Below are 25,534 nucleotides of genomic sequence, written 5' to 3'. Positions count from 1 at the left end.
TTGTTTCACAATGACAGAACATGTTTTAGTGGTTGAGCTTCTTATTAACATCATCTCCCTTTTTCCTGGAAATCCTGGTTTTCCCGAGTGTGGCTCTTAGGAGGATTAATATGGAATGTGTCTTTATTCATTTCTGCAAACAGCTTTAATATCTAACATGTGGTGTGAAAGGTAATAGTGGATTGTGTACAAATGTCTCACATTTCAGACCATTTCCTTGGTTTTATTCTGGACCGGTGGTGGTGTTGCAGATTTTGTGCATACGTCTGGGTCAGAGTAGCCGTGGAGGTAGGAACATTTTCCCAGCAAGTTTGGTTTTTATGAATCCCAAAAGTTGACTATATTTTGGTATATCTGGTGCTGTAGGTTGACACAGATGTGATGAATCTACCTTCCGCCTCAGTCGTGGCTCAACATCTGCAAAGATCTGTTCATTCTTGGTTTAAAACCTCGATCTTTGTGGTATTTTCTCTGATTCCTCTCGGAGACGTTAGAAATTCATGTCGGTTGTCCTATTTACACTTTAGAAAAGTCCAGCAGACCTAAGCATGCTCCTATACGTTTCTTTTTTCCTTTTGAACACGTTGGGGTATTTCACCCTCGCACATCAGTTTTTCAGTCATGAGAACAGTTGAATCATTCACAGGAAGACTGTGGTCATCCAGGGACACTGCATTACAAGTTCACCGTGTCTTTCTCCTCCACAGCTCTATGTACACCTTTCACTTGTCATTAAGAATCAAATTCAGCTGTGGTCCTTTCTGCCTGGACAAGCACCAGTTCCTCAACTAGAGCAGTTTTCCTTCAGAACCACTTCATCTCCATCAAAACCCAACTTTTCTGACTCCTAAGTAGTGTTGAAGTCTCTCTTCCAGCCACACAAACCATCGATTATCTCGGAGACTTTAACACCAAAAGACATGTTGACATTTTAAACTGATTTGACTTCATTTCAATTATTTTATTTAACTATATTTCACATTTTAATGACATTTGTATGCTATTTATTTTAATAGTTTTTATGTTAGGTGCACATTATAGCACTTGGTTCAACTTTGGTTTTGAAATGCATTATAAAGTTTCATAAAGAAAAGGATGAAGTCCTGGAAAACCTGGATCACCTGAAAGTTGTCTAACTGTTCATCCTCAGTGGTGGTCTCCAGAAAAGTCATCCTGCATCCAGGATGATAACACGTTGACCCCTAACATGCTAACCTTTGATGTGACTGGTATGCTGGCAGGTGCAGGGCTGCTCACATCAAAACCACACAAAACCCTGCACTTTACCCTGCGAGTATCCTGTTATAAAGCAGAAGATTTGGTGAAGTCATTCCTCTACCTGTCTCCTCTGGTCCGCACCCAGACCGACTGCTTTGTCAGGATCCTCTGAACAAAGACCGCTGCAGCTGGCCTACATGTTCACTCATGTTTCATTTAGTAGTGATTAGAAAAACAACTAAAAACTGTCATAGATACTTAAATGTCATTTAAGCCTGCTTTTTTTTTTTTTTTTTTACAATTTTCAGCTTTATATACACACACACACACACACACACATATGTGTATATATATGTGTGTGTGTGTGTGTGTATACATGTATGTATCCAGTCTGATTATTATTTTAGGGCAGTCTTCAGGTGCAGCCAGTAGCAGCTGTGTTGGTGCAGCTTCGGTCGGTGTATTCCTGTTGAATACATCCAGGTGCTACGTGTGCTCTGGTTAAAACTGCAGAGAACACGCTGTGCTGTACACTGGGTGAGCTCATTGTGAGGGACAGAGGAGGAGGAGGAGCAGAGGAATACTGGAGGAAGGAGGAGTGTCCTACCATGAAGTGATTTAGTTGGGCTTCTTGCTCACTCTGTAGTTGTGTCAGGGAGAATCAATGGTCTGCGAGCACAGATGAGGTGTGTGTGTTCATTCTGTTGGTGCTTTAGCTCTATGCTTACATCATGTGTTTGAGTCAGTCTAAAAACATTGTTTTCATATCAGTGGACCACCTGATGACCGTCTTTATCAGAGTTTTTCTCTCCTGGTTGTTCAGTCAATACATTAACACAGCTACTGGACCAGTTAATTGGACTCTTCTCCCAGTATACCAGTACAGGGCTCAGGAGCTGAATCAGTTTATTGACTAATGTGCCTCCGACTCTATTGGACTTTTTTTTGTTCACTTACTAAATTAACAGACACACACAGCTCACAGTGAACTGGGCTGCTTTACAGCTCAGCACACTTCATGTCACTGATTTAACACATGATTTTAAACCATCCCATCGTCCATCTTTTTACTGGGTTGGACCCCCCTTATCCTCCAGAGCTGCTTTAATCCTGGTGTGATAGATGGAAGCAGGTGGTGGAAACCTTCCTCAGAGGTTTTCTCCATATTGACATGACAGCATCACACAGTTGCTGCAGTTTTGTCGGCTGCATCCATGATGAGAATCTCCCGTTCCACCACATCCCAAAGCTGCTCTACTGGACTGAGATCTGGTGGCTGTGGAGGCCGTTGGAGTCCAGTGAACTCATCGTCATGTTCTAGAAAGCAGGTGGAGATGATCTGAGCTTTGTAACATGGTGCATTATCCTGCTGGAAGTAGCATCAGAAGATGCTCCACTGTGGTCATAAAGGGATGGACATGGTCAGCAACAATACTCAGGTAGGCTGTGCTGGTTAAACCAGGCCACGTTGGTACTAAGGGGACCAAAGTGTGACAAGAAAATCTCCCCCACCATTACACCAGCAGCAGCCTGAAGCGTTGATCCAATGCAGGATGGATCCATGTTTTCATGATGTTTCCAGCAGATTCTGAGCCGAGCATCTGAATGTGGAGCTGAAATGGAGACTCATCAGACCAGTGACGTTTTTCCTCCATAATTTACATTCTAGTACTGGGTTATACTCCATATTGTCCACATTGGACAGTTGAATAAATCCTGTATACTTGCTCCACTGTGGTCATAACGGGATGGACATGGTCAGCAACAATACTCAGGTAGGCTGTGGTTGTTAAACCAGGCCGACGTTGGTACTAAGGGGCCCAAAGTGGGCCAAGAAATCTCCCCCCACCCCCCTGTGGTGAGTATGATTGAATTGTAGCCTCAGTTTCCTGTTCAGTTTTATTCTAATTAAATTATTATCAAGATTAATTCCCACTCCTTCCTCATGATCTGGGTGGGAGGGTCTGACAAAGGTTGTAACAAGAAAGAAGTGAAGGTGGTTATTTTGTGTGGTTTTACAGGTTTGCCTGCATGTCTGCCTGCTGATGACTGGCAAGTGGAAGCTAACATGTCATCATAACAAGGTGTGGAGGGAAGTCATTGAAAGGCCCTCATCTTCCTTTATCTGATACTTTCACTCTCTCTGTACTGGTGACGGTGGAAAAAGATGGTTTTATGCTGCCTGAGGAAAATGAAGATGACTAGTGCAGAACAGCTGTTTTTGAGATGGACTCTTTGTGTCTCTGTCAGCCAGGAAAAACTTGTTGTTTACAAACAAACTCTGTTGTAAACTTGTAAATCTCAACAACACAACGAGTCTTGACTTGTTGACAGATGGACCCACAGTGGGTCTGTGTGGACATACAAACAGGAATCAGCATCCACAGCTGGGCAGTAAGGTGTGAACGTTTTACCACAGAGGTTGTTGTGGAGTGAACTGCAGTCAGGAGACAGAACATTGTGTTGTATGTAGTGTAGGTTAATGGAAACACAGCTGTAGTCTGAAAATAGACAAAAACTACATGAATACACACACACAGGCAGTTTAATCTGATTATGTATCATTTGATATTGAAAATGTCATCATGATAACATCACTGTTTCAGTTTTATAGCAGAGCTGTTCAGTCAGAGCTGAGAGTTGGTCTACACCTCCTCCTGAAAACGCAGAGTCCTAACAGAGACCATGCTACAGAACTAAAGAACAGGGCTCAGCTACTTTGGGATAAATGTGGAAAACTGCAGTGCAGCAGATGAGGAACCAAACCCCACATTACCCCAAACCACTGCTGAGCAGCAGATTACAGAGGAAACACTGAGTCATTGTGTTCCAGTGGTTCTGGGATTCTGGGTCAGGAGCCAGGCTCTCCATCGTAGCAGGTCCACAGTCGGTTCTGCAGGAACTGAATTATTTTATCTCTATGCAGCTCAGCTTCAGCATTGGTCCTAGCAGATATGTGGATGTGCTGCAGTACATGTGTGGTGATTGGAGAGCTCGGATGTATTTTGAGATACTTTCATAAGTCGGTGTATTCAGGTCTACAGGCAGAAGATGTGTCAGCTCTGCTCCAGCAGCAGAATCAGGTCATCAGAAACCTGGAGAATCCTCCCTGTGTGGAAAGATGTGTGCATGAGGAAAACCTTAAGTGGAAACAGATATTCCAGAGGGGTGTGGGTGGGACTTGGATCAGACCTGCTCTGGGAATATGTATGGACTATGTGAAAGTGGAAAGTCAGGTCTCACTTTGTGTGTTCTCTCCTCCGACAGGCTGCTGTTTGGGACCCTGTATCCTGCATATTACTCTTACAAAGCTGTCAAGACCAAAAACGTCAAGGAATATGTAAGTTCCCAAACATCACACAGCAGCTGTTAATTCACCTAACCACATGCAAACGGCAAAAAGTCAAAATGAAGAATGCGCAGCCACAGTTTTTCATTTACCACATTACTGACATTTTAACTCTTAAAGGACTGATCCTGAGTAGTCCAGGACAGGTTATCCTTTGACTGTTGTATTTTTGTTTAAAAATTATACTCCACATTTATAGCATAAACTGACCTGATTTGCAGGATGGTATTAAAAATGTTTCCCAGGAATTGAGCGTTTGAATAAAGATTTTGTTATTTTTGCACCACAGGCATCACCAGACCTCTATATTCTCAGTGGTTTTCCAGTAGAGATGGATGAGGTGATCTAACAGTATCAAGGACAGAAGAGTTACCTGACACAGATCTGTCAAGTCAGGGGTTAGGAGTATGTACATGCATGGTGATGTCATTTCCTGCTTTTTTTCAAAACATTTTGTTCCGTGTGAGAAACAATGTGAGAGCCCACGGTCTTAGTGTTAGCTGCTAATGTGAGAGCCTACGGTCCTTAGTGTTAGCTGCTAATGTAAGAGGCCACGGTCTTAGCGTTAGCTGTTAATGTGAGAGCCCACGGTCTTAGTGTTAGCTGCTAATGTGAGAGCCCACGGTCTTAGTGTTAGCTGCTAATGTGAGAGCCCACGGTCTTAGTGTTAGCTGCTAATGTGAGAGCCCATGGACTTAGCGTTAGCTGCTAATGTGAGAGCCCACGGTTCTTAGGTGTTAGCTGCTAATGTGAGAGCCCACGGTCTTAGCGTTAGCTGCTAATGTGAGAGCCCACGGTCTTAGCGTTAGCTGCTAATGTGAGAGCCCACGGTCTTAGCGTTAGCTGCTAATGTGAGAGCCCACGGTCTTAGCGTTAGCTGCTAATGTGAGAGCCCATGGTCTTAGCGTTAGCTGCTAATGTGAGAGCCCACGGTCTTAGTTTAGCTGCTAATGTGAGAGCCCACGGTCTTAGCGTTAGCTGTTAATGTGAGAGCCCACGGTCTTAGCGTTAGCTGCTAATGTGAGAGCCCATGGTCTTAGTGTTAGCTGTTATATGTGAGAGCCCACGGTCTTAGCGTTAGCTGCTAATGTGGAGAGCCCACGGTCTTAACGTTAGCTGCTAATGTGAGAGGCCACGGTCTTAGCGTTAGCTGCTAATGTGAGAGCCCATGGTCTTAGCGTTAGCTGCTAATGTGAGAGCCCACGGTCTTAGCGTTAGCTGCTAATGTGAGAGGCCACGGTCTTAGCGTTAGCTGCTAATGTGAGAGCCCATGGTCTTAGTGTTAGCTGCTAATGTGAGAGCCCACGATCTTAGCGTTAGCTGCTAATGTGAGAGCCCACGGTCTTAGTGTTAGCTGCTAATGTGTAGAGCCCATGGTCTTAGCGTTAGCTGCTAATGTGAGAGCCGTTTTATCAGAAAAACTTAACAAAAACAAATAACAAAAACAAAGAAAATAAACGCATTTCTGACCTGGACTGAATATTTTGGAAACCAGTACTCATGTCAAAGTGTTTTTTTGTCTAAGTTGAGACCTGGTAGTGAACCCAGTGCTTATAAATGTCTCATTTCAAACCCTTTTTAGATTATTTTTCCGTCTCTTATTACATTGGATGGCAGTTATTCACAAATGGGGACAGTAAATGTCTAAAAAAGGCCCCAGGAAGGAAAATGCCTGCTTCCTATTTCACTCCACTCACTCCTTAATGTCCTCCCCTCTGATGAGATGACATGAGGAGGGGGTTGGAAGGAAAAAGAAGGGTTTAAGGAAGTGGAGGATGAAAGAGCGGAGGGAGAAAGCTATAAATTAGAGATCTTCTCCATGTCTTTGTTTACTCTGGTGTGTGAGGGAGTTTCATGATGAGGTCGGGAATGCAGCGGCGGTTGGTCTGCGTTACAACAGTAGCTCTTTTCACACTGCCTGCCTTGGAGTGTTTGTCACCTCACACTGTGTCTAAATGTAAGAACACAGTGATGTGACGCTGAGCTGCCTCTCTTTGCTCTGACTGATTTACCACATGGGAACTGTTTAATGTGGACGTCTTTGTTTGCAGCCACTGTGTGAAAAAAGGCTGAACTATGAGGAAGAATAAACAGCCGGAAGGTGATGTTTTGCATAGCGATTTCTTTAAAAAAGTTGGAACTACACCCTCTGCTTCCTGAGTAACTCAGCCCACTCAGACATTGTGGAGAAAATGCAAGAGGCTGGGAGTAGTGTGGGGTGCTAGGGTGGGTTGTGAATCCATGAGGCAGGATTGTATTCAGAGACATGTTAGCTCAGCGGGTTACAGGCGACCACAGTTTTACAGCGACCATGGTTAACAGCGTCAGTGGTTTTACAGCGTCAGTGGTTTTACAGCGTCTGTGGTTTTACAGCGTATGTGGTTTTACAACGTCTGTGGTTTTACAACGTCTGTGGTTTTACAGTGTTTGTGGTTTTTACAGCGTCTGTGGTTTTACAGTGTCCGTGGTTTACAGCGTCTGTGGTTTTACAGCGTCTGTGGTTTTACAGCGTCTGTGGTTTTACAGCGTTTTGTGGTTTTACAGCGTCTGTGGTTTTACAACGTCTGTGGTTTTACAGCGTCTGTGGTTTTACAGCGTCTGTGGTTTTACAGTGTCCGTGGTTTTACAGTGTCCGTGGTTTTACAGCGTCTGTGGTTTTACAGCGTTTGTGGTTTACAGCGTCTGTGGTTTTACAGCGTTTGTGGTTTTACAGCGTCTGTGGTTTTACAGCGTCTGTGGTTTTACAGCGTTTGTGGTTTACAGCGTCTTGTGGTTTTACAGTGTTTGTGGTTTTACAAGCGTCCCGTGGTTTTACAGCGTCTGTGGTTTTACAGCGTCTGTGGTGTTTACAGCGTTTGTGGTTTTACAGCGACCACGGTTTACAGCAACCGTGGTTTTAACAGCGACAGCGATTTACTTTTCCCACTGACTGCTCGTACAGTCTTTAAAGCAGAGGACGACACATTATGGTCCAGGATGTGTTCATGCAGCATGTCTTGGTTAGGGCACACAATACCTCATTCTTTATATTTTTGTCTTTGTTAGCACCTCAAGCTCGTCCAGTGTCTTAGCTAGTGATATCATGTTATCCATCACAAACTGTTCAACTCTTTCCTGTCTGCCTTGCTCCTGCCCTCCATCCTCTTTGCTTCCTGTTCAACTTGTTTGGGATTTGATGTTATTTCACTCATTAATTTGGTTTTGGAGAGCTTCATCAGGTGATCCTGCTGGTAAATAACTCTTCCGTTACCGTGGAAACCAAAGTCCAATATACAAGGAGACAAGCAGCACAGCCTCTGAACCAGTGTGGAACGCTCTCTTTAGAAACGAGCTTGGTGGTGGATGGTCTCAGAAAAGTAGGATCACTGGTAGGAGGATTATTGTGGATGTTGAGGTTTCCTGTCCTGCCTCTAGCAGCTCAGAGGTCTTAGTTACACTCATTAATAAGTTAATTACAGATCAATTCAACACTGTATGAATGTTGTTACACACACCTGTGTTTAGCAGGCTGATAAATGAGGGTGTGAGGTATTGTACCTGTTTTCTGTCGGTGGAGTGAGTGTGTGTGGTGTTTAGTCATGCAGCAGCAGCCTGCTTTGGCTAATTCTGGCTGGGGTTTGAAATCCAGCCAGGAGGATCTGGGAACTGCTGGCCGTTCAGGAAAGTCAAAGGAAGGCAGAGAGCAGGAAGGAAGAGAAAAGAAAAAATATCTGCTGTGACTTCTGTTCGAGTTTAGCCAGATATCCTGTTTTTAACACTGTAATTTTCATACACAAACATTTTCATCTTTATCCAGTGACATTTTGAAAAGGATGTGAACTCAGTATAATACCACCATAGAGTGAAACAAACATAAGCAAAACACAACAACAACAAAAAAAACAAAAAGAGGGTGTTGCTGGTTTATTGTAAATCTCTTCATTGGTGCCATACAACGTCCACTTTTATTACACTTTTTTTTCACTCAAAAAAGTAGTCTTTAAACCTTAAAACTCATGCTTCATCGAACTGTACTTTATTTCACCAGCTGATTAAGAACTAGGGCCTAAATATTTTCCTCTTTCCCAGTTACCATTAGATAGCTGAAATGGTCCCTGATGTCAATAACCCTTAAAACTCCAGCAGATCTCTCCGAGGGTCTACCCCTTCTACCATCGTCAGGGTCTCAGGAGCAGTGGTGTGTATCTCTGCAGGGTAAATGTGATGGATTATTTAACCCTTTAGCTGATCTACAGACGTTTTCCAGGCATTTCTATCCCGTCCAGGAGGTTTACAATCCAGCCACTAAATGTAGTTTTATTCAGAGACTCTATCTGGTAAATCCACAATGATCCATGATAACACATTATTTATCACATTTCACCATAAAAACATCACCATCACTACTATGTTGTAGGAGTGTTGAATTTAATCGTGATGCAGACGTGGACGAGTTCTGCATCGATGCAGGAGCAACAAAACAACGTATTATTAGTAATGTGATGTATATGTTCTGCTACCCCGCTTGCATGTGTGTGGCGTGATCTAGCCTGCTGCAACAGCTCGGCAGATAGATAACATCTCCAAAGAAACCGGTAAAAACTAAGCAGACTTACAGAAAATACATCAATAGCTTCAGTGAAATCACATTACACATCATTAATGTATGAAGACCGTTAAGTTAGGCTTAAGGCTAGCATATACCCTTAGGAAAATACTATAGGTACTATTATTATTTCCTTGAAGCATCAGATTGGGATGCCTTCTTCTTGCATTTCATTATCTTTCCGTCATGGCAGTTTTGATCATACTGCTTCATCCCTGGTCTGGTTGTACTGTACAGTAGTAAGAAGTCCCCAAGCAGGTATCCTGCTATTAGATCCAATGATACCGAGGCTAGTTTCTGCAGTTAGTTTCTCCTAAATATGGAATACTCATACATTCATCTAAAACAAAGTGCACAATCCTGTTTTCAGGGCAGCAGCTGTGAGGAAAACATGCAGGCTTTCTTATTGATTGTTTCCAGGCTGTTGTATTGATGAAGTCCTGCAGTGTTTTAAAACAGTTAGCTGCAGTTGTTCAGTGATTTCTCTAACTGCGTGTCTGTGTGTGTTTAGGTCCGCTGGATGATGTACTGGATTGTTTTTGCCCTCTACACAGTCCTGGAGACCATCACTGACCTGACCCTGGCCTGGTGAGTTATGCTGAAATACTGCACACACTCCAGGTGGTGCGGCTGTTACAATAACCCAATCGGCTAACTTTGATCGTTTACCTGCAGACCAGAGCTCAAACTGATGCTGGGAGAAATTTTAAAGTCTGAGTAAATAAAACCTTAGTTTAAGTTCTGGGTTCTTTACATCACAGACTGATGTGTCGTCATGTCTGTATAACACTGTGATAGACAGATCTCAGATCAGTTCAAATAAACACTCGGACTCAGATTCGAGGAATCAAACCCAAACTGTACGGCCCGTCCATAAAAAAAGGTTCCACATTACAACATCATTGGACCTCCTTCATCTCTGATTCCAGCAACATTCTGTGTGGCAGGGTTACTCAAGCTGGTCCTACGAGAGCTGCAGTCCAGCAGGTTTTCCATGTATGCCTGCTTCAACACACCTCGATCAAATTAAATGGATCCAACAGCCTATCAAGTTCTACACAATGACTTTGAGTCATGTGTATTGGAGCGGGATACATGGAAAATCTGCTGGACTGCGGCTCTCGTGGGACCGAATTCAGTAACCATGCTCAGTGGCATCGTCTCAATAAGCTTCTGCAATGTCACAGAATTAATTTCTGTCCAGAGTTGCATTCATATTTCTCCATGATCTTGTAGTGATGATGGGAGAGTCGGACCTACTCAAAGATTCTCCATGGGGTTCAGGTCTGGACTATGTGGTGGCCAATCCATGTGTGAACATGATGTCTCCTGTTCCCTGAACCACTCTGTCACAGTCTGATGAATCCTGGCACTGTGCCATCAGGGAAGATGGAATAACCTGCTCATTCCATATATTCAGGTATCAGCTGACCTCATTCTTTGGTCGCATAATGTTGCTGAACCCAGACCTGAACCTAGACCTGACCAACTGCAGCAACCCAGATCATAGACTGTCCCCACAGGTTTGTACAGCAGTACTAGGCATGATGGCTGCATCCCTTCATCCTCCTCTCTTCTTACCCTGATGCTCCATCACTCTGGACCAGGGTAGATCTGGACTCATCAGACCACATGACCTTCTTCCATGGCTCCAGAGTCCAGTCTTTATGCTCCCTAGCAGCCTGAAGCCTTTTTCTCCAGTTAACCTCACTGGTTAGTGGTTTTCTTCTGGCTCCACAGCTGTTCAGTCCCTTGAGTTCCTTCACATTGTTCATGTGGAAATGTTCTAGCTTTCACTATTAAACATGGTCCTGAGTTATACTGCTGTTTTTCTTCCATCTGGTTCCACCAAACATTCAACTGATCCCAGATCATTCAGGATGTTTTTCTGACCACATTTCTTACTGGAAGACGATGGTTCCCCACCATCCTTCCAGTTTTTAGTCATGTTTTTGTAGTTGTACTGAAATGTCTCCATCTGTCAGTCCTACCCACTCATCCTGGATTGGGTTACCTGACTGCATGCAAACATCTTCACACCTCCATCTTTTAAGGCCATCTTCCCTTTATTTTCAGAGCCTTAAACCAACAGAACTGAACGTCTAGACAACTGCTGCTAGACTGAACTCATCTTTTTATATTCTCAGTGTTTGCTGACCCTAAATTCATATAAATCCATCAGTGACTTCCTCACCAACAGGCCCAGGTGGTGAGAATAGGGAAGTCAAAACCACTGATCCTCACCACTGGAACGCCGCAGGGTTGTGTGCTCGGCCCCGCCCTCTTCACCCATTTCATACAGGACTGCTCTGCCATCCACCCCACAAACATGGCTGGGAAGTCTGCGGACAATCCCGCCGTGGTGGGTCTCATATCCAACAATGATGAGACCACTACAGAGAAGAGGTCCAGTGTCTCACAGAATGCTGTTCCAGGAACAATCTGGTTCTTAACATCAACAAGACCAGGGAGGTCCTAGTAGATTACAGGAGGTCCAGGAAGACTGAGCACGCTCCTCTCTGCATCCACGAAGAGGCAGTGCAGCGTGTGGATAGCATGAGGTTCCTGGACATCCACATTTCCTCTGACCTCTCCTGGACTGAACACTTCCCACCTGGTGAAGAAGCCCAACAACGGCTCTTCTTCCTCAGGAAGGTGAAGCGACGGGACTCTCTTCTCAGCTGCTGGTGAACTTCTACAGAGCCTCCATGGAGAGCATCCTGTGTCTCAGAGTGACGGTGTGGTACTGCAGCTGGACAGGACCAGAGGAGCTTAGCCCGGCTGGTGAGGACAGCTCAGGGGATTGTGGGCCACCGTTTACCAGGTCTGGACTCCATCTACACCACCCAAGTCCAGAAGAGGGCCAGACGCACTGCAGTCGACCCCGCCCACCTAAGCAAAACACCCTGTTTGTACAACCTCCATCAGGAAAGCTGGACAGGAGCATTAAAACCACCACAGACAGACTCAGAGACAGTTCTTCTCCAGAGCTGTGGAAGCAGCAGCTCCCTGTAATCCAACACATACACCGCCCCTACAGTATTCACACACATACACCCAACCCTCCACACACACTGAAGATTCACACCTTCTTAAGGCCAATTTCTGCTCCCTTTACTTACGTAACCAGCAACGTCTGCCCCCTAGTTCCTCCACTAGGGGGCAGCGCTGAGTTCAGAGTTCACTCCCGCGAGCCAACGTCAGTTTCAGACACCGTTTAGCAGCAGTAACTCGTCGCTATGAAGTTGTTTCCAACCGCCCAACACGCCCCAAACACTCGCGCAGTCTTTATTCAAAAGCTCGCGCAGCTTCTACAGTTGTTGTTCTTGTCCTCGTCTTAATTCTTTTTCTGCTTTTTTGCTCCATTCCTGATCCTGTTCTTCTTCTCTGGTTTGTTCCTTTCCTTGGTCATGTCAGCTATTCTGCTCAGCACTGCCTCTGGGATTTCCGGTGGTATTGCTGCATCTTTTGCACCAAGCAACGGCTAGCTAAGCTCCCTGAAAATGGACCAAATTACGTACGGAACTGACACCGAAACTGTCCGTCTTCTGTGTCCAGCACAAATGGGCCTTTAGACACACTCACAGACCTCCATCCTTACACCAGGATGCACTATATCCACCCTGTAAAAATGACTCTCTGCTGGGAAATGTTCTCATTTTCTGTAAATATAGACGTGTTCTTATATCTTTTATATATTTTATATCTTTATTTTGTAGATATTTATGTGTGCCTGTTAAATTTTTATTTTCTTATTTATGTGTGCTAAGCCGAGACACTCCTCAAAATTTTGTAACTTTTCTAACTGGACATCCTTCTCCCATCAGGCAGTGCTTCCCGTGGGAAGCTTTAGTTAATAAAGACTGATGCTGGATGTTTCCTCTCATGTGTGTCCAGGTTCCCTCTGTACTACGAGCTGAAGATAGCCATCGTCATCTGGCTGCTGTCCCCTTACACCAGAGGAGCCAGTCTTATTTACAGGAAGTGTCTGCACCCCCTGCTGTCCTCCAGAGAGAGAGTGAGCTCATCCATCCATCCATGGATCACTTTTAGTTGAGAATGTTACAGCCACACTGCCTTTTACCTGATTAAAGTGTCTGAAGTGTTATTGATCTTCTTCATCCAGGAAATAGATGAGTATATTGTCCAAGCCAAAGAGAGAAGCTATGAGACCATGGTGAACTTTGGGAAGCAGGGACTGAGCATCGCAGCCACCGCCGCAGTCACTGCAGCTGTCAAGGTTGGACACTGTTCTGCTGGCTTTCTTCTCCAAGTTCTGTTTCAGATTTACTGCTTGTCTTTCAGGATGTTCTGTGATTAATGAGTGAAGGCGACCTTTACCGACTCTTACCACCTCTACACCAGGACAGCTTGACGGCATGTTTGGAGCACAAAACCTGACCAGTTGAGGGCTTGTGACTGCTTTTTTATTTGATTAAAAACAAACAAAGAAACCAGAGTTGGTGTAGGAACTGGTCTAGTTCAGGCTGGGTTGGTCTGTTTCCTCGTTTACGTCCAGCAGGAGCCTGTTTGACCTGATGTTAGGGAAAGTTGAAGACCTTCCTCCAGATAACCTGGGAATGCTCGCGGAGTAAAACTCCAGCTACACTTGAGGATCATATAACCGCCACAGCTTACTGAAGCACTAAAGACCTGCTGCTGCAGCAGCACCATCTCTGCTGGTCCACTAAACAGAACCGCAGGGTTCTGTAAGTGGTGGGGGAGGGCCCAACAAGAGTCGAGGCATGGCGTAGTAACAAAAGAGACATAATGAACTTAGAACCAGATCTAGCTCCATCCTGAACCAGAACTTTAGTTGAGAAACGGATATGTGGAAGTAAACCAGAACTGTAGGGGTTTAACTCCACAGCTGAATAATCAAACTAAATCTTTGAGTTTAGGGAAGATTCAACACGAGTGGATTCTTTTGTCTGTTGTCATTTTATTGATTGTAAAATTAAAAATGTGTCATTACACTTCCTTTATCTGGCAGACTAGTTCTGAATCTCTCTGGGCCTAGATGCATCTACAGACGGATCTCAGTGTGCTGCATCCTCACTTTAACAAAGAGGTGTAGATAGCTGTTTGTCATTGTACTGTCAGTTTCCTGTCTTTGATGATGCGTTATAAATCCAACATCTGAGCTGCATCCTGATCCTTACAGACCGGTTCTCTGTAACTCCTGCTCCACCACCTCCAGCTTCATGATGGGAGCTCCTTCAGCTCCAGTACCTCAAACTGGTGAAACCTGCAATTCTCTCTAACTGAATAACCTCCTTAGCTTAGTTTTTTTTTGTTGTTGCTGTTGGAAGACAGAGTTGACGGGTTAGTTGGCTGGTTGAGTGAACCGAAGCTGCAGATCAGAATAAAACCAGACCATTTCCTACTGCAGACAGAACTCTGTCTTCTCTGTACCTGCTCTGCGCTCTCAGCTAAGCGTCTACAGCCTGCTTTGTTTTATATTGCCTCTGTGAAACCTACCAAGTCATCGGTTGAACACTAAGTTTATTTTTCCAGGTCACAAACTGTAATTTATGTCACTGCACTGAAGCAGAATCACTGACATCCTCGTCATGATTCCTCATCAGTCAGTCTTCAGATTTCACTGTAAAAAATATTCATGTACAACTCTAATTCCAACCAAGTTAGTACAGTGTGGAAAATATAAATCAAACCAGATTTCAATGATTTATAAATATCGTGGAGCCATCTTTTATTTACAGTAGAAGATAAACAACACATGTTTACACTGAGACGTTTCACCATGAGATGAAAATATGAGCTGATAGTGAATCTGATGGAAAAAGTTGGAACAGGAGCAACAAAAGGCTGGAAAAGTAGAGGCAGAGTCTCTCAGATGGAAAGATGGACAGAGGTTCACTAATCTGAGACAAACTAGATCTAAAACTGTGGAACAGTTTCAGAAAAATGTTCCTCAGACTTTGAAGATCCTCCATCTACAGTGTAGAACAGGGCTACTCTATTCTGTCCTACGAGGGCCGCAATCCAGCAGGTTTTCCATGTATCCCTGCACCAACACACCTGAGTCAAATTAATGAGTCATCGTGTAGAACCTGATTGGCTGTTAGAGCCACCTAATTTGACTCAGGTGTGTTGATGCAGGGATACATGGAAAACCTGCTGGATTGCAGCCCTCGTAGGACCGAATTGAGAAGCCCTGGTGTAAAATATCATCAGAAGATTCAGAGAATCAAAAGGAATCTCTGTATGCATGGGACAAGGCTGGATGCTGGTGATCTTCTGCGTTAAAAGCAGACATGGTTCTCTACTGGAAACCACTGCATGGACTCAGGAAGACACAGTTCACCCTGAAATCCACAAATGCAGGTTAAAGCTCCATCATGCAGAGAAGAGGCCAGATGTGAACAGCATTCCTCTCCTAAAACTTCAGCAGCTGGTCTCCTTACTTCCCAGACGTTTGCAGACAAGAGGGGATGCTACACAACGCTGAACATCACCCTGGAACTACTTAAACTACTTAAAATAAGGTTGATGAGATTCTGTATTTACTTACATTCTACACAGAGACCAGACTTCGTTGGAACTGGGGTTGTAAATAAAATGCACGAATAGTTCAGTTAGTTTGTGTCTGATAAAGAAAATGTTACTTCACTGCCGTCTTAGTCCTTTTACAGCACAGGTGTCAAACTCCGGTCCTCGAGGGCCGGTGTCCTGCAGGTTTTCATTGTTTCCCTGATCTAACACACCTGACTGAAATGAATGGGTTATTGTGAAGAAGCTGACAAGAAGCTGTTGGATCCATTTGATTTTATTCAGGTGTGTTAGATCAGGGAAACAATGAAAACCTGCAGGAGACCGGCCCTCGAGGACCGGAGTTTGACAGCGGTCATATAAAACTCCTCACATCTCTGCCGACATTAAACACACGACATGAAAGCTCAGAAACGTCCCAGTGTCACGCTATCCGTCTGTCCATGCATCTAGTTTTTATTTAGTCTCTAGCTCATCTGCTCTACTTGCGTTTTGCAGGTGTTATTGTTCCAGCTGGTCACAGTGCTGTTTCAGATCCGTTAAAAGCTTCTTGTGTTTGTAGTGAGAACTTGCTTTATCCAGGCTAATGCAACAAAAAGCGTCTGTGCATAAAATGCATCTGAGCCCGACTGAGTCACGAAGCCCGTGGAAAGGTTTCAGAGCAGGTGAAGGAGTGGTTAGGTTTGTGAATGCATCTCACTCAGTCTCTGAAGAAAATGATTTGCCTCAAGATCTTGAGGAGATTTAAGAAAGCCTCCGTCACTAGTTTTATGTGTGAAACAGGAAAGTAAACCGTTTCTGCTGCAGGACTGTACAATCTGAGGAATCAGTGTGTACAAATTGATGAAAATAAACAAGACAAAGGTCTGTCCCAGCGGTCTGTGGAGGAGATGTTTGAGAATAAAACTGCCAGTTAAGAAGTTCTCTCTTTGGTTAGTGTGTGAATTTAGGCTAAGCTCAGGTCTTTTAGTTTGGACTCAGAGATGATGATGTTGAAATGTACAGGTAAATCTTTTTAAAAGACGTGTACTTAGCGTGATGCTGCCAACATGAAGATGAACTAAAACACACTCGTACTGTTAAACTTTATAGAGCACACACTGGAGTGTGTGTTGCCTGAAGACCTCATAGGGAACGTTAACCCTTAAAACTCCAAGCATTCATTTGCTCACTCACTCATTCATTTATGCCTATAGAAGCTGAAGCTTTTAATCCCAGTATAAACCAGTCTGTAGCAGCTTTTAATCCCACTATAAACCAGTCTGTAACAGCTTTTAATCCCAGTATAAACCAGTCTGTAACAGTTTTAATCCCAGTATAAACCAGTCTGTAACAGCTTTTAATCCCAGTATAAACCAGTCTGTAGCAGCTTTTAATCCCAGTATAAACCAGTCTGTAACAGCTTTTAATCCCAGTATAAACCAGTCTGTAGCAGCTTTTAATCCCAGTATAAACCAGTCTGTAACAGCTTTTAATCCCAGTATAAACCAGTCTGTAACAGCTTTTAATCCCAGTATAAACCAGTCTGTAACAGCTTTTAATCCCAGTATAAACCAGTCTGTAACAGCTTTTAATCCCAGTATAAACCAGTCTGTAACAGCTTTTAATCCCAGTATAAACCAGTCTGTAACAGCTTTTAATCCCAGTATAAACCAGTCTGTAACAGCTTTTAATCCCAGTATAAACCAGTCTGTAACAGCTTTTAATCCCAGTATAAACCAGTCTGTAGCAGCTTTTAATCCCAGTATAAACCAGTCTGTAACAGCTTTTAATCCCAGTATAAACCAGTCTGTAGCAGCTTTTAATCCCAGTATAAACCAGTGTGTAACAGCTTTTAATCCCAGTATAAACCAGTCTGTAACAGCTTTTAATCCCAGTATAAACCAGTCTGTAGCAGCTTTTAATCCCAGTATAAACCAGTCTGTAACAGCTTTTAATCCCAGTATAAACCAGTCTGTAACAGTTTTTAATCCCAGTATAAACCAGTCTGTAGCAGCTTTTAATCCCAGTATAAACCAGTCTGTAACAGCTTTTAATCCCAGTATAAACCAGTCTGTAGCAGCTTTTAATCCCAGTATAAACCAGTCTGTAACAGCTTTTAATCCCAGTATAAACCAGTGTGTAGCAGCTTTTAATCCCAGTATTAGTCAGTGTGTAGCGGCTTTTAATCCCAGTATAAACCAGTCTGTAGCAGCTTTTAATCCCAGTATAAACCAGTCTGTAGCAGCTTTTAAGCCCAGTATAAACCAGTCTGTAGCAGCTTTTAATCCCAGTATAAACCAGTCTGTAACAGCTTTTAATCCCAGTATAAACCAGTCTGTAACAGCTTTTAATCCCAGTATAAACCAGTCTGTAGCAGCTTTTAATCCCAGTATAAACCAGTCTGTAACAGCTTTTAATCCCAGTATAAACCAGTCTGTAACAGCTTTTAATCCCAGTATAAACCAGTCTGTAGCAGCTTTTAATCCCAGTATAAACCAGTCTGTAACAGCTTTTAATCCCAGTATAAACCAGTCTGTAACAGCTTTTAATCCCAGTATAAACCAGTCTGTAGCAGCTTTTAATCCCAGTATAAACCAGTCTGTAGCAGCTTTTAATCCCAGTATAAACCAGTCTGTAGCAGCTTTTAATCCCAGTATAAACCAGTCTGTAACAGCTTTTAATCCCAGTATAAACCAGTCTGTAACAGCTTTTAATCCCAGTATAAACCAGTCTGTAACAGCTTTTAATCCCAGTATAAACCAGTCTGTAGCAGCTTTTAATCCCAGTATAAACCAGTCTGTAGCAGCTTTTAATCCCAGTATAAACGAGTCTGTAGCAGCTTTTAATCCCAGTATAAACCAGTCTGTAGCAGCTTTTAATCCCAGTATAAACCAGTCTGTAACAGCTTTTAATCCCAGTATAAACCAGTCTGTAGCAGCTTTTAATCCCAGTATAAACCAGTCTGTAACAGCTTTTAATCCCAGTATAAACCAGTCTGTAACAGCTTTTAATCCCAGTATAAACCAGTCTGTAACAGCTTTTAATCACAGTATACACCAGTCTGTAACAGCTTTTAATCCCAGTATAACCCAGTCTGTAACAGCTTTTAATCCCAGTATAAACCAGTCTGTAACAGCTTTTAATCCCAGTATAAACCAGTCTGTAACAGCTTTTAATCCCAGTATAAACCAGTCTGTAACAGCTTTTAATCCCAGTATAAACCAGTCTGTAGCAGCTTTTAATCCCAGTATAAACCAGTCTGTAACAGCTTTTAATCCCAGTATAAACCAGTCTGTAGCAGCTTTTAATCCCAGTATAAACCAGTCTGTAACAGCTTTTAATCCCAGTATAAACCAGTCTGTAACAGCTTTTAATCCCAGTATAAACCAGTCTGTAGCAGCTTTTAAGCCCAGTATAAACCAGTCTGTAACAGCTTTTAATCCCAGTATAAACCAGTCTGTAACAGTTTTTAATCCCAGTATAAACCAGTCTGTAGCAGCTTTTAATCCCAGTATAAACCAGTCTGTAACAGCTTTTAATCCCAGTATAAACCAGTCTGTAGCAGCTTTTAATCCCAGTATAAACCAGTCTGTAACAGCTTTTAATCCCAGTATAAACCAGTGTGTAGCAGCTTTTAATCCCAGTATTAGTCAGTGTGTAGCGGCTTTTAATCCCAGTATAAACCAGTCTGTAGCAGCTTTTAATCCCAGTATAAACCAGTCTGTAGCAGCTTTTAAGCCCAGTATAAACCAGTCTGTAGCAGCTTTTAATCCCAGTATAAACCAGTCTGTAACAGCTTTTAATCCCAGTATAAACCAGTCTGTAACAGCTTTTAATCCCAGTATAAACCAGTCTGTAGCAGCTTTTAATCCCAGTATAAACCAGTCTGTAACAGCTTTTAATCCCAGTATAAACCAGTCTGTAACAGCTTTTAATCCCAGTATAAACCAGTCTGTAGCAGCTTTTAATCCCAGTATAAACCAGTCTGTAACAGCTTTTAATCCCAGTATAAACCAGTCTGTAACAGCTTTTAATCCCAGTATAAACCAGTCTGTAGCAGCTTTTAATCCCAGTATAAACCAGTCTGTAGCAGCTTTTAATCCCAGTATAAACCAGTCTGTAGCAGCTTTTAATCCCAGTATAAACCAGTCTGTAACAGCTTTTAATCCCAGTATAAACCAGTCTGTAACAGCTTTTAATCCCAGTATAAACCAGTCTGTAACAGCTTTTAATCCCAGTATAAACCAGTCTGTAGCAGCTTTTAATCCCAGTATAAACCAGTCTGTAGCAGCTTTTAATCCCAGTATAAACGAGTCTGTAGCAGCTTTTAATCCCAGTATAAACCAGTCTGTAGCAGCTTTTAATCCCAGTATAAACCAGTCTGTAGCAGCTTTTAATCCCAGTATAACCAGTGTGTAGCAGCTTTTAATCTTTAACCAGTATAAACCAGTCTGTAACAGCTTTTAATCCCAGTATAAACCAGTGTGTAGCAGCTGTCAGACTGGGAGGTAAAATGATGTAAAATGAATGTATGAATAGATGTAGCAGCATAAAGGTCGACCAGAAGAAGAAAGCAGAATTTATTACTAACAGAACTTTGTAGAAATAACACACAGATCAACAGTGACCAAACCTTTTCTCATCTCATCGTTCTCTCAAGTTTTGGCTTTCAGGAGAAAAAATATTGTTATTGAAACAAACACACAACAGAAACTATTTCCATGTTTCCACTTTTTCCTCATTTCCAGTTATTCCTGCTACTATTTACCTGCTATCCTCACTAAACCAACTCCAGCTCAGCTGCTTTGTGGCGCCACCGTGCATCAGAAACGTCTTCTTGGCTTTATTCCAGCCATAGAGGAGCATTATTTTTCTTCTTTTCACACACACATAGAACTTTCTGCTCACTGGTTGATCTTTGGCTGCTCCTGATTGGACGTTACCGTCAATCTAAGCTCTCTGATTGGTGGAAAGTCTGACAGGAAGTGGCTTCATCATCATGTCCAGGTCTAAATAGAGATCTCTTAGCAACATAGTAGTGATGGTGATGTTTTTATGGTGAAATGTGATAAATAATGCTGTTATCATGGATCATTGTGGATTTACCAGATAGAGTCTCTGAATAAAACTACATTTAGTGGCTGGATTGTAAACCTCCTGGACGGGATAGAAATGCCTGGAAAACCTCTGTAGATCACCTAAAGGGTTAAATATCCATCACATTTACCCCACAGAGCTACACACCACCGCTGCTGAGACACTGATGATGGTGGAAGATGTAGAACTCAGAGAGATCTGGTGGAGTTTTAAGGGTTATTGATATCAGATCCATTTCAGTTATCTAATGGAAACACGTTCTTAATCAGTTGGGGAAATAAAGTAGACATCAGTGAGAAGACATCTTTCAGACTTGGTTTACACCTTTAACTCTGTAACTTGTGTTTCTCTCTCTACCTGCACTGACAAACTTCTTTAGGGTATCTGTGCCTCAGCAGGTAAAAACCCGTCAGTGGCCACGACACCCATCACCCCGTCACACTGCATCAAACCTCCATCGTGTTTCCTCAGATCGTTTTCAGATCCAGTTAACTCATGATGTGCAGCCTGACCCTCTTCACTCACATTTTCAGGACGTTTTATTTATAATTTGTGGTTTATCATTAGTTTCATTTTAACACTTGACACGTTTGATTTCCTCTTGCTTCATGTTTCATAAAAAAAATCTCATCTTTGGATTTTTTTTGTTTTTGTGTCATTTTGTTAGTTTTCACTCATTTTGCCAACTAATACCTGCATGAAGAATTAAAATATGTTTTCATTTTACTGGTCAGCCTCACTGTGACTGGTTGCTGTTTGATAGATTTCACTGTCACAGTGTTTTTATTCATGCATCTCTGAATCATGACAGCTTTTTAAAAATGTTTTAATTTGAACTTTTTTTTTTATCTGATATTATGATAAATGTCCCGCCAGCTGACTCTTCTGCTAATTTAGTTTGATCCCGAGATATTTCACGGTTTGTCTCATCAACTGATTTAACCCAAGCTCTAAAGAGGCACCATGAACTCCTGCAGCAGCTCTGAGCATCTCAGACAGATTTAAGGTTTCTTGGTATTTTATCAGCACTTCAGTTTTCCAAACACCTGGCAGCATGTCGCTTTCTGAGATGATGCTGCAGGCGAGTTGGTGTAGATGATATGCTCGAGCCTTGAGAATGAGAGGTTTTATAGGTTAGTTTGGGTTGGGTTGGGATGGGTCAACAACAGATTACATAACGACGCCAAAAATGACTCCAACAACAGCTGCTTTGGGCAGTCTTCGTGATTTAACCCTCAATTTCCCTCCACTCAAAGACAGTCTGTGTATTCTATGTTTTCTAAGGTAGAGCAAAGCTGAAGCACCACCAACAGCCCCAAGAGCAGCTCACATTGTTCTACATGTTTCTGATAGACTTGTAGAAGTCTGAAGCTGGATTTATGCTCGCGCGGCGTCTGCGTGCGGTCGGCTACGGCGTAGCTGACTCTGGTGAGTTTGTTCTCACACTCGAGCGTAGGGGGTGCGCGTCGTTTCTTTGTCGCGTTGCAGTTTCCCCTCCTAACCTGAAGGTGGCAGCAGGGGTGGTATCAGCCGGTAAACTCACCAGGTCGGAGTTCTTTTGATGGGTAACTTCAGTTCTGTGGTATTTCCTGCTTTATTTTTTATTTTTTTTTTTATTTTTTTATTTTTTTAACCTGTCTTGTCCAGCATCGTTGCAAACAGAATGATTGTCTGGCTGCTGTCTGGTGCTGGGCAATTTTACTCTATCAAGCAGGGATTTATACTACATGTATAAAGTCCCTCTTGATGAAAAACTTTATTAAATCAGACTCTTAATGCTGGACTCGACCGGAGGGGACAGAGAGAGAGAGAGAAAAGAAAGTAGAGAGAAGAGGGAGGGGAGAGAGAGGGACAGAAAGGGTGTGGGGAGTGCGGGTGGGGACTTGAAACATCATACAGAAGACCATTGTAATCCATACTACCTACAACATATATTAGCTAAGATCATCCTAGCCAGTAGGTCATTACACAACTAGTTGATAATAGTAACAATAATAATAATAAGAGTAAGAGTAATAATAATAATAAGAACAGAACTAATTAAAAAAAGAACAAAATATGATAATAGATATAAGTGAAACTGCTGTATTCAAGAACACCGCGCAGAGAAACCTGTGTGGATGTGTTGGAGAACTCGGCCACACGGCGACGAAAGACTGTGTGGAGACGTTCAGGAAGGAGTGACCATGCAGAGTGATCATGCAGAGTGCCACCTCACTTGAACAGAGGCCAGAGTCAGGCCAGCGGTCCCGAGACCAGGCCACCTCAGCCCCCCCGTAGGCTACAGATCCCGACCGGTCACAGAGACGACACTCGCCTCCGCCCAGGAAGGCAGCAGCAGGAGCCGCCCCGCGGACCCAGGGCGCCGGCCCCGGCGGGCCGAGGCCAGCAGCTCCCCGACCCCCCCCCGGGCATCGGCCGCCCGGGACAGACGGGGGCAGAGGGCCCGGGGCCCAGGAGCAGCGCAGGGAACACCCCCCCCCCCCCCCCCCCCCCCCCACCCCCCCCCCCCCCCCCCCCCCACCCCCCCCCCCCCCCCCACAGGCCGAGGGCCAGCACGCCACCCGGGGGGACCCGGCCCGCCCAGACGGCCACCACCAGAGGCCAGCCCCACACCCCAGCGCCCAGCCGCACCCCCCGAGAACCAGTCCTGCCCCCCCCCCCCAGACCAACACACACACAACTACACACAAACACCCACACTCTCCTTCCACTCCTCCATTTATCCTCCCACGCATACACCATTCAACCCTCACATACCTCTGTCCTCCCCACACACACACACCATCCCTTCCCACCATCCATCCTTCCACACAACACACCATCCTCCTCCCACACACTCACCTCCTTCCACCATACACTCTCCCACACCTATCCCATCCTCCCACACACACATCATCCCTCCACCACTCATCCTCCCACACATACACCATCCTCCCTCTCACACACATTCATCCACCTTCACACCTCCCATACACACACACACACCTTCCTTCCACTACCCATCCTCCCACACATACATCATTCTCCTACACCAAACATCCACCTTCACGTACCCCCTCCTCCCACACACACACACCACCCCTCCATCACCCACTCTCCCAAACATACACCACTCCCCCCACACACACACCATCCTCCCTCCCATACACCATCCATCCTCCCGCACCACACACCATCCTTCCACCATCCATCCTCCCACACACTCCCCCATCCCTGCACCATACATTCTCCCACACATACCCCATCCTCCCACACATACATCATCCCTCCACCATTCATCCTCCCACACCCACACCACCCCCCCTCCCAACACCACGCATCCACCACCACACACCCCCACCCTCCCACACACCATCCCCTCCACCACCCATCCCCCAACACCCACACACTCTCCCACCCACACACCACCACCACCCCCCCAACACACACACACACACAAACACCATCCCCCCACCACCATCCTCCCGCCCCCCCCACGCCACGGGGGGACAGCCCCCGCCAGGAGGCAAGGAGACACGAGCCAGGCCCCCAACCCCCCCACCCCCCGCCCCCGCCCCCCCCCCCCCCCCCCCCCAAAACAGCACCTTCCCACCCAGGGCCAGCAGCCAAAACCCCCCGGGACAGCCCGCCTACGCCCCGGGCCAACGCGACAGGCCACCCGGCCCGCCCCGCCCCCGGGCCATCCATGGAGACAGGCGCTTGAAGACCCCATCCCCCCTCCCTCCCCCACTAGTGGGAATATATTATGTGCGTTGCAATTAAAAAAAGAGGGTTAAAATTGGGGGGCAGTAACTGCATTGAGGAGGGGTTGGGGCCCACCTGAGCAGTCCCACCCACCTGACCTCGCATGTTCCACCCCCAAACGTGTTTGTATGTTGCTAATGTTATTTGTGCTCAGTGACTAAGTGGAATTAAAAGCTGGGAGGCATGCTGCCGCTCGGCGAAGCAACAGGGCCACTATGATGACCCCCCTGCCCCGCCCAGCGCAACAAGCACACCTCCCACGGCCCTACCTGTGTATGTAGTGAAGAGTGGGGGAGGGGAGGGGTCAGGAGATGTAGGTCCAGAGGGGAGTAAGCCTCTCCCCTGGAAGACGACCCGCCAGTGGCTTAGGGCGCCCCCGTCCCCCGCCGGCCCCGAAGGGCGTCACAGGCCCGGAGCAGGCACCCCAACCCAGGCACGCCACGAACCCCCCCAGGGGCCAGCCACCAGCCCAAGGGGCCACTTTCCTCTTTCTGAGTGGAGGGGGGCGAGGCAAAGGAAGGGAACCCCAGGGCCCTACGCCCCCAACACCCCGGCCAGGGCGCCCCCCAGAGGACACGTCCTAACCCCCCTGCAAACGCACACACTTTTTTTTTTTTTTTTTTTTGTAACCCCCAGCCACTCACACACCCTCTCACACACCTCTATACACCAACACCTCAACTACGTGCACATACCTCACACACACACACTCACGCACATACCTATAAACCACACACCACCGGTGCCCACATACACCCACCCTCTCATACCCCTCCATACACATACACCACTACACACGCACTCACATACATACCTGATATACACACAAGCACCCCATACATACTCACGCCTCCACCCACTCCTTCACTCCGCCACACACACCTCGACCTCCACGTGCACAACATCTCATATATACACACCTTCCACACACACCCACACACACTATCCCACATAGACCTCACACACACACCCGCACACACTCACACTACACATACACGCACACACCTGACCTTCATACACACCCACACACACATACAGCACAC

General features: G+C 44.9%; 1 protein-coding gene across 1 annotated transcript in view; it reads left to right on the top strand.

The window, feature by feature from the left end:
* The window catches only part of reep3b (receptor accessory protein 3b), a 52,360-nt gene that overhangs the window by 13,103 nt on the left and 13,723 nt on the right, over positions 1-25,534 (top strand). Inside the window, exons 2-5 of the mRNA XM_041973268.1 lie at positions 4,486-4,558; positions 9,664-9,740; positions 13,050-13,170; positions 13,279-13,392. Coding sequence (XP_041829202.1) covers positions 4,486-4,558; positions 9,664-9,740; positions 13,050-13,170; positions 13,279-13,392 — 385 coding nt within the window. The remainder of the gene's footprint in view (positions 1-4,485; positions 4,559-9,663; positions 9,741-13,049; positions 13,171-13,278; positions 13,393-25,534) is intronic.

Source organism: Melanotaenia boesemani, chromosome 21, assembly GCF_017639745.1.
Source record: "Melanotaenia boesemani isolate fMelBoe1 chromosome 21, fMelBoe1.pri, whole genome shotgun sequence".
NCBI classification, from domain to species: Eukaryota; Metazoa; Chordata; class Actinopteri; order Atheriniformes; family Melanotaeniidae; genus Melanotaenia; species Melanotaenia boesemani.
Note: the sequence above shows the minus strand (reverse complement) of the source record. Positions and strands in the feature narration are given on the sequence as shown.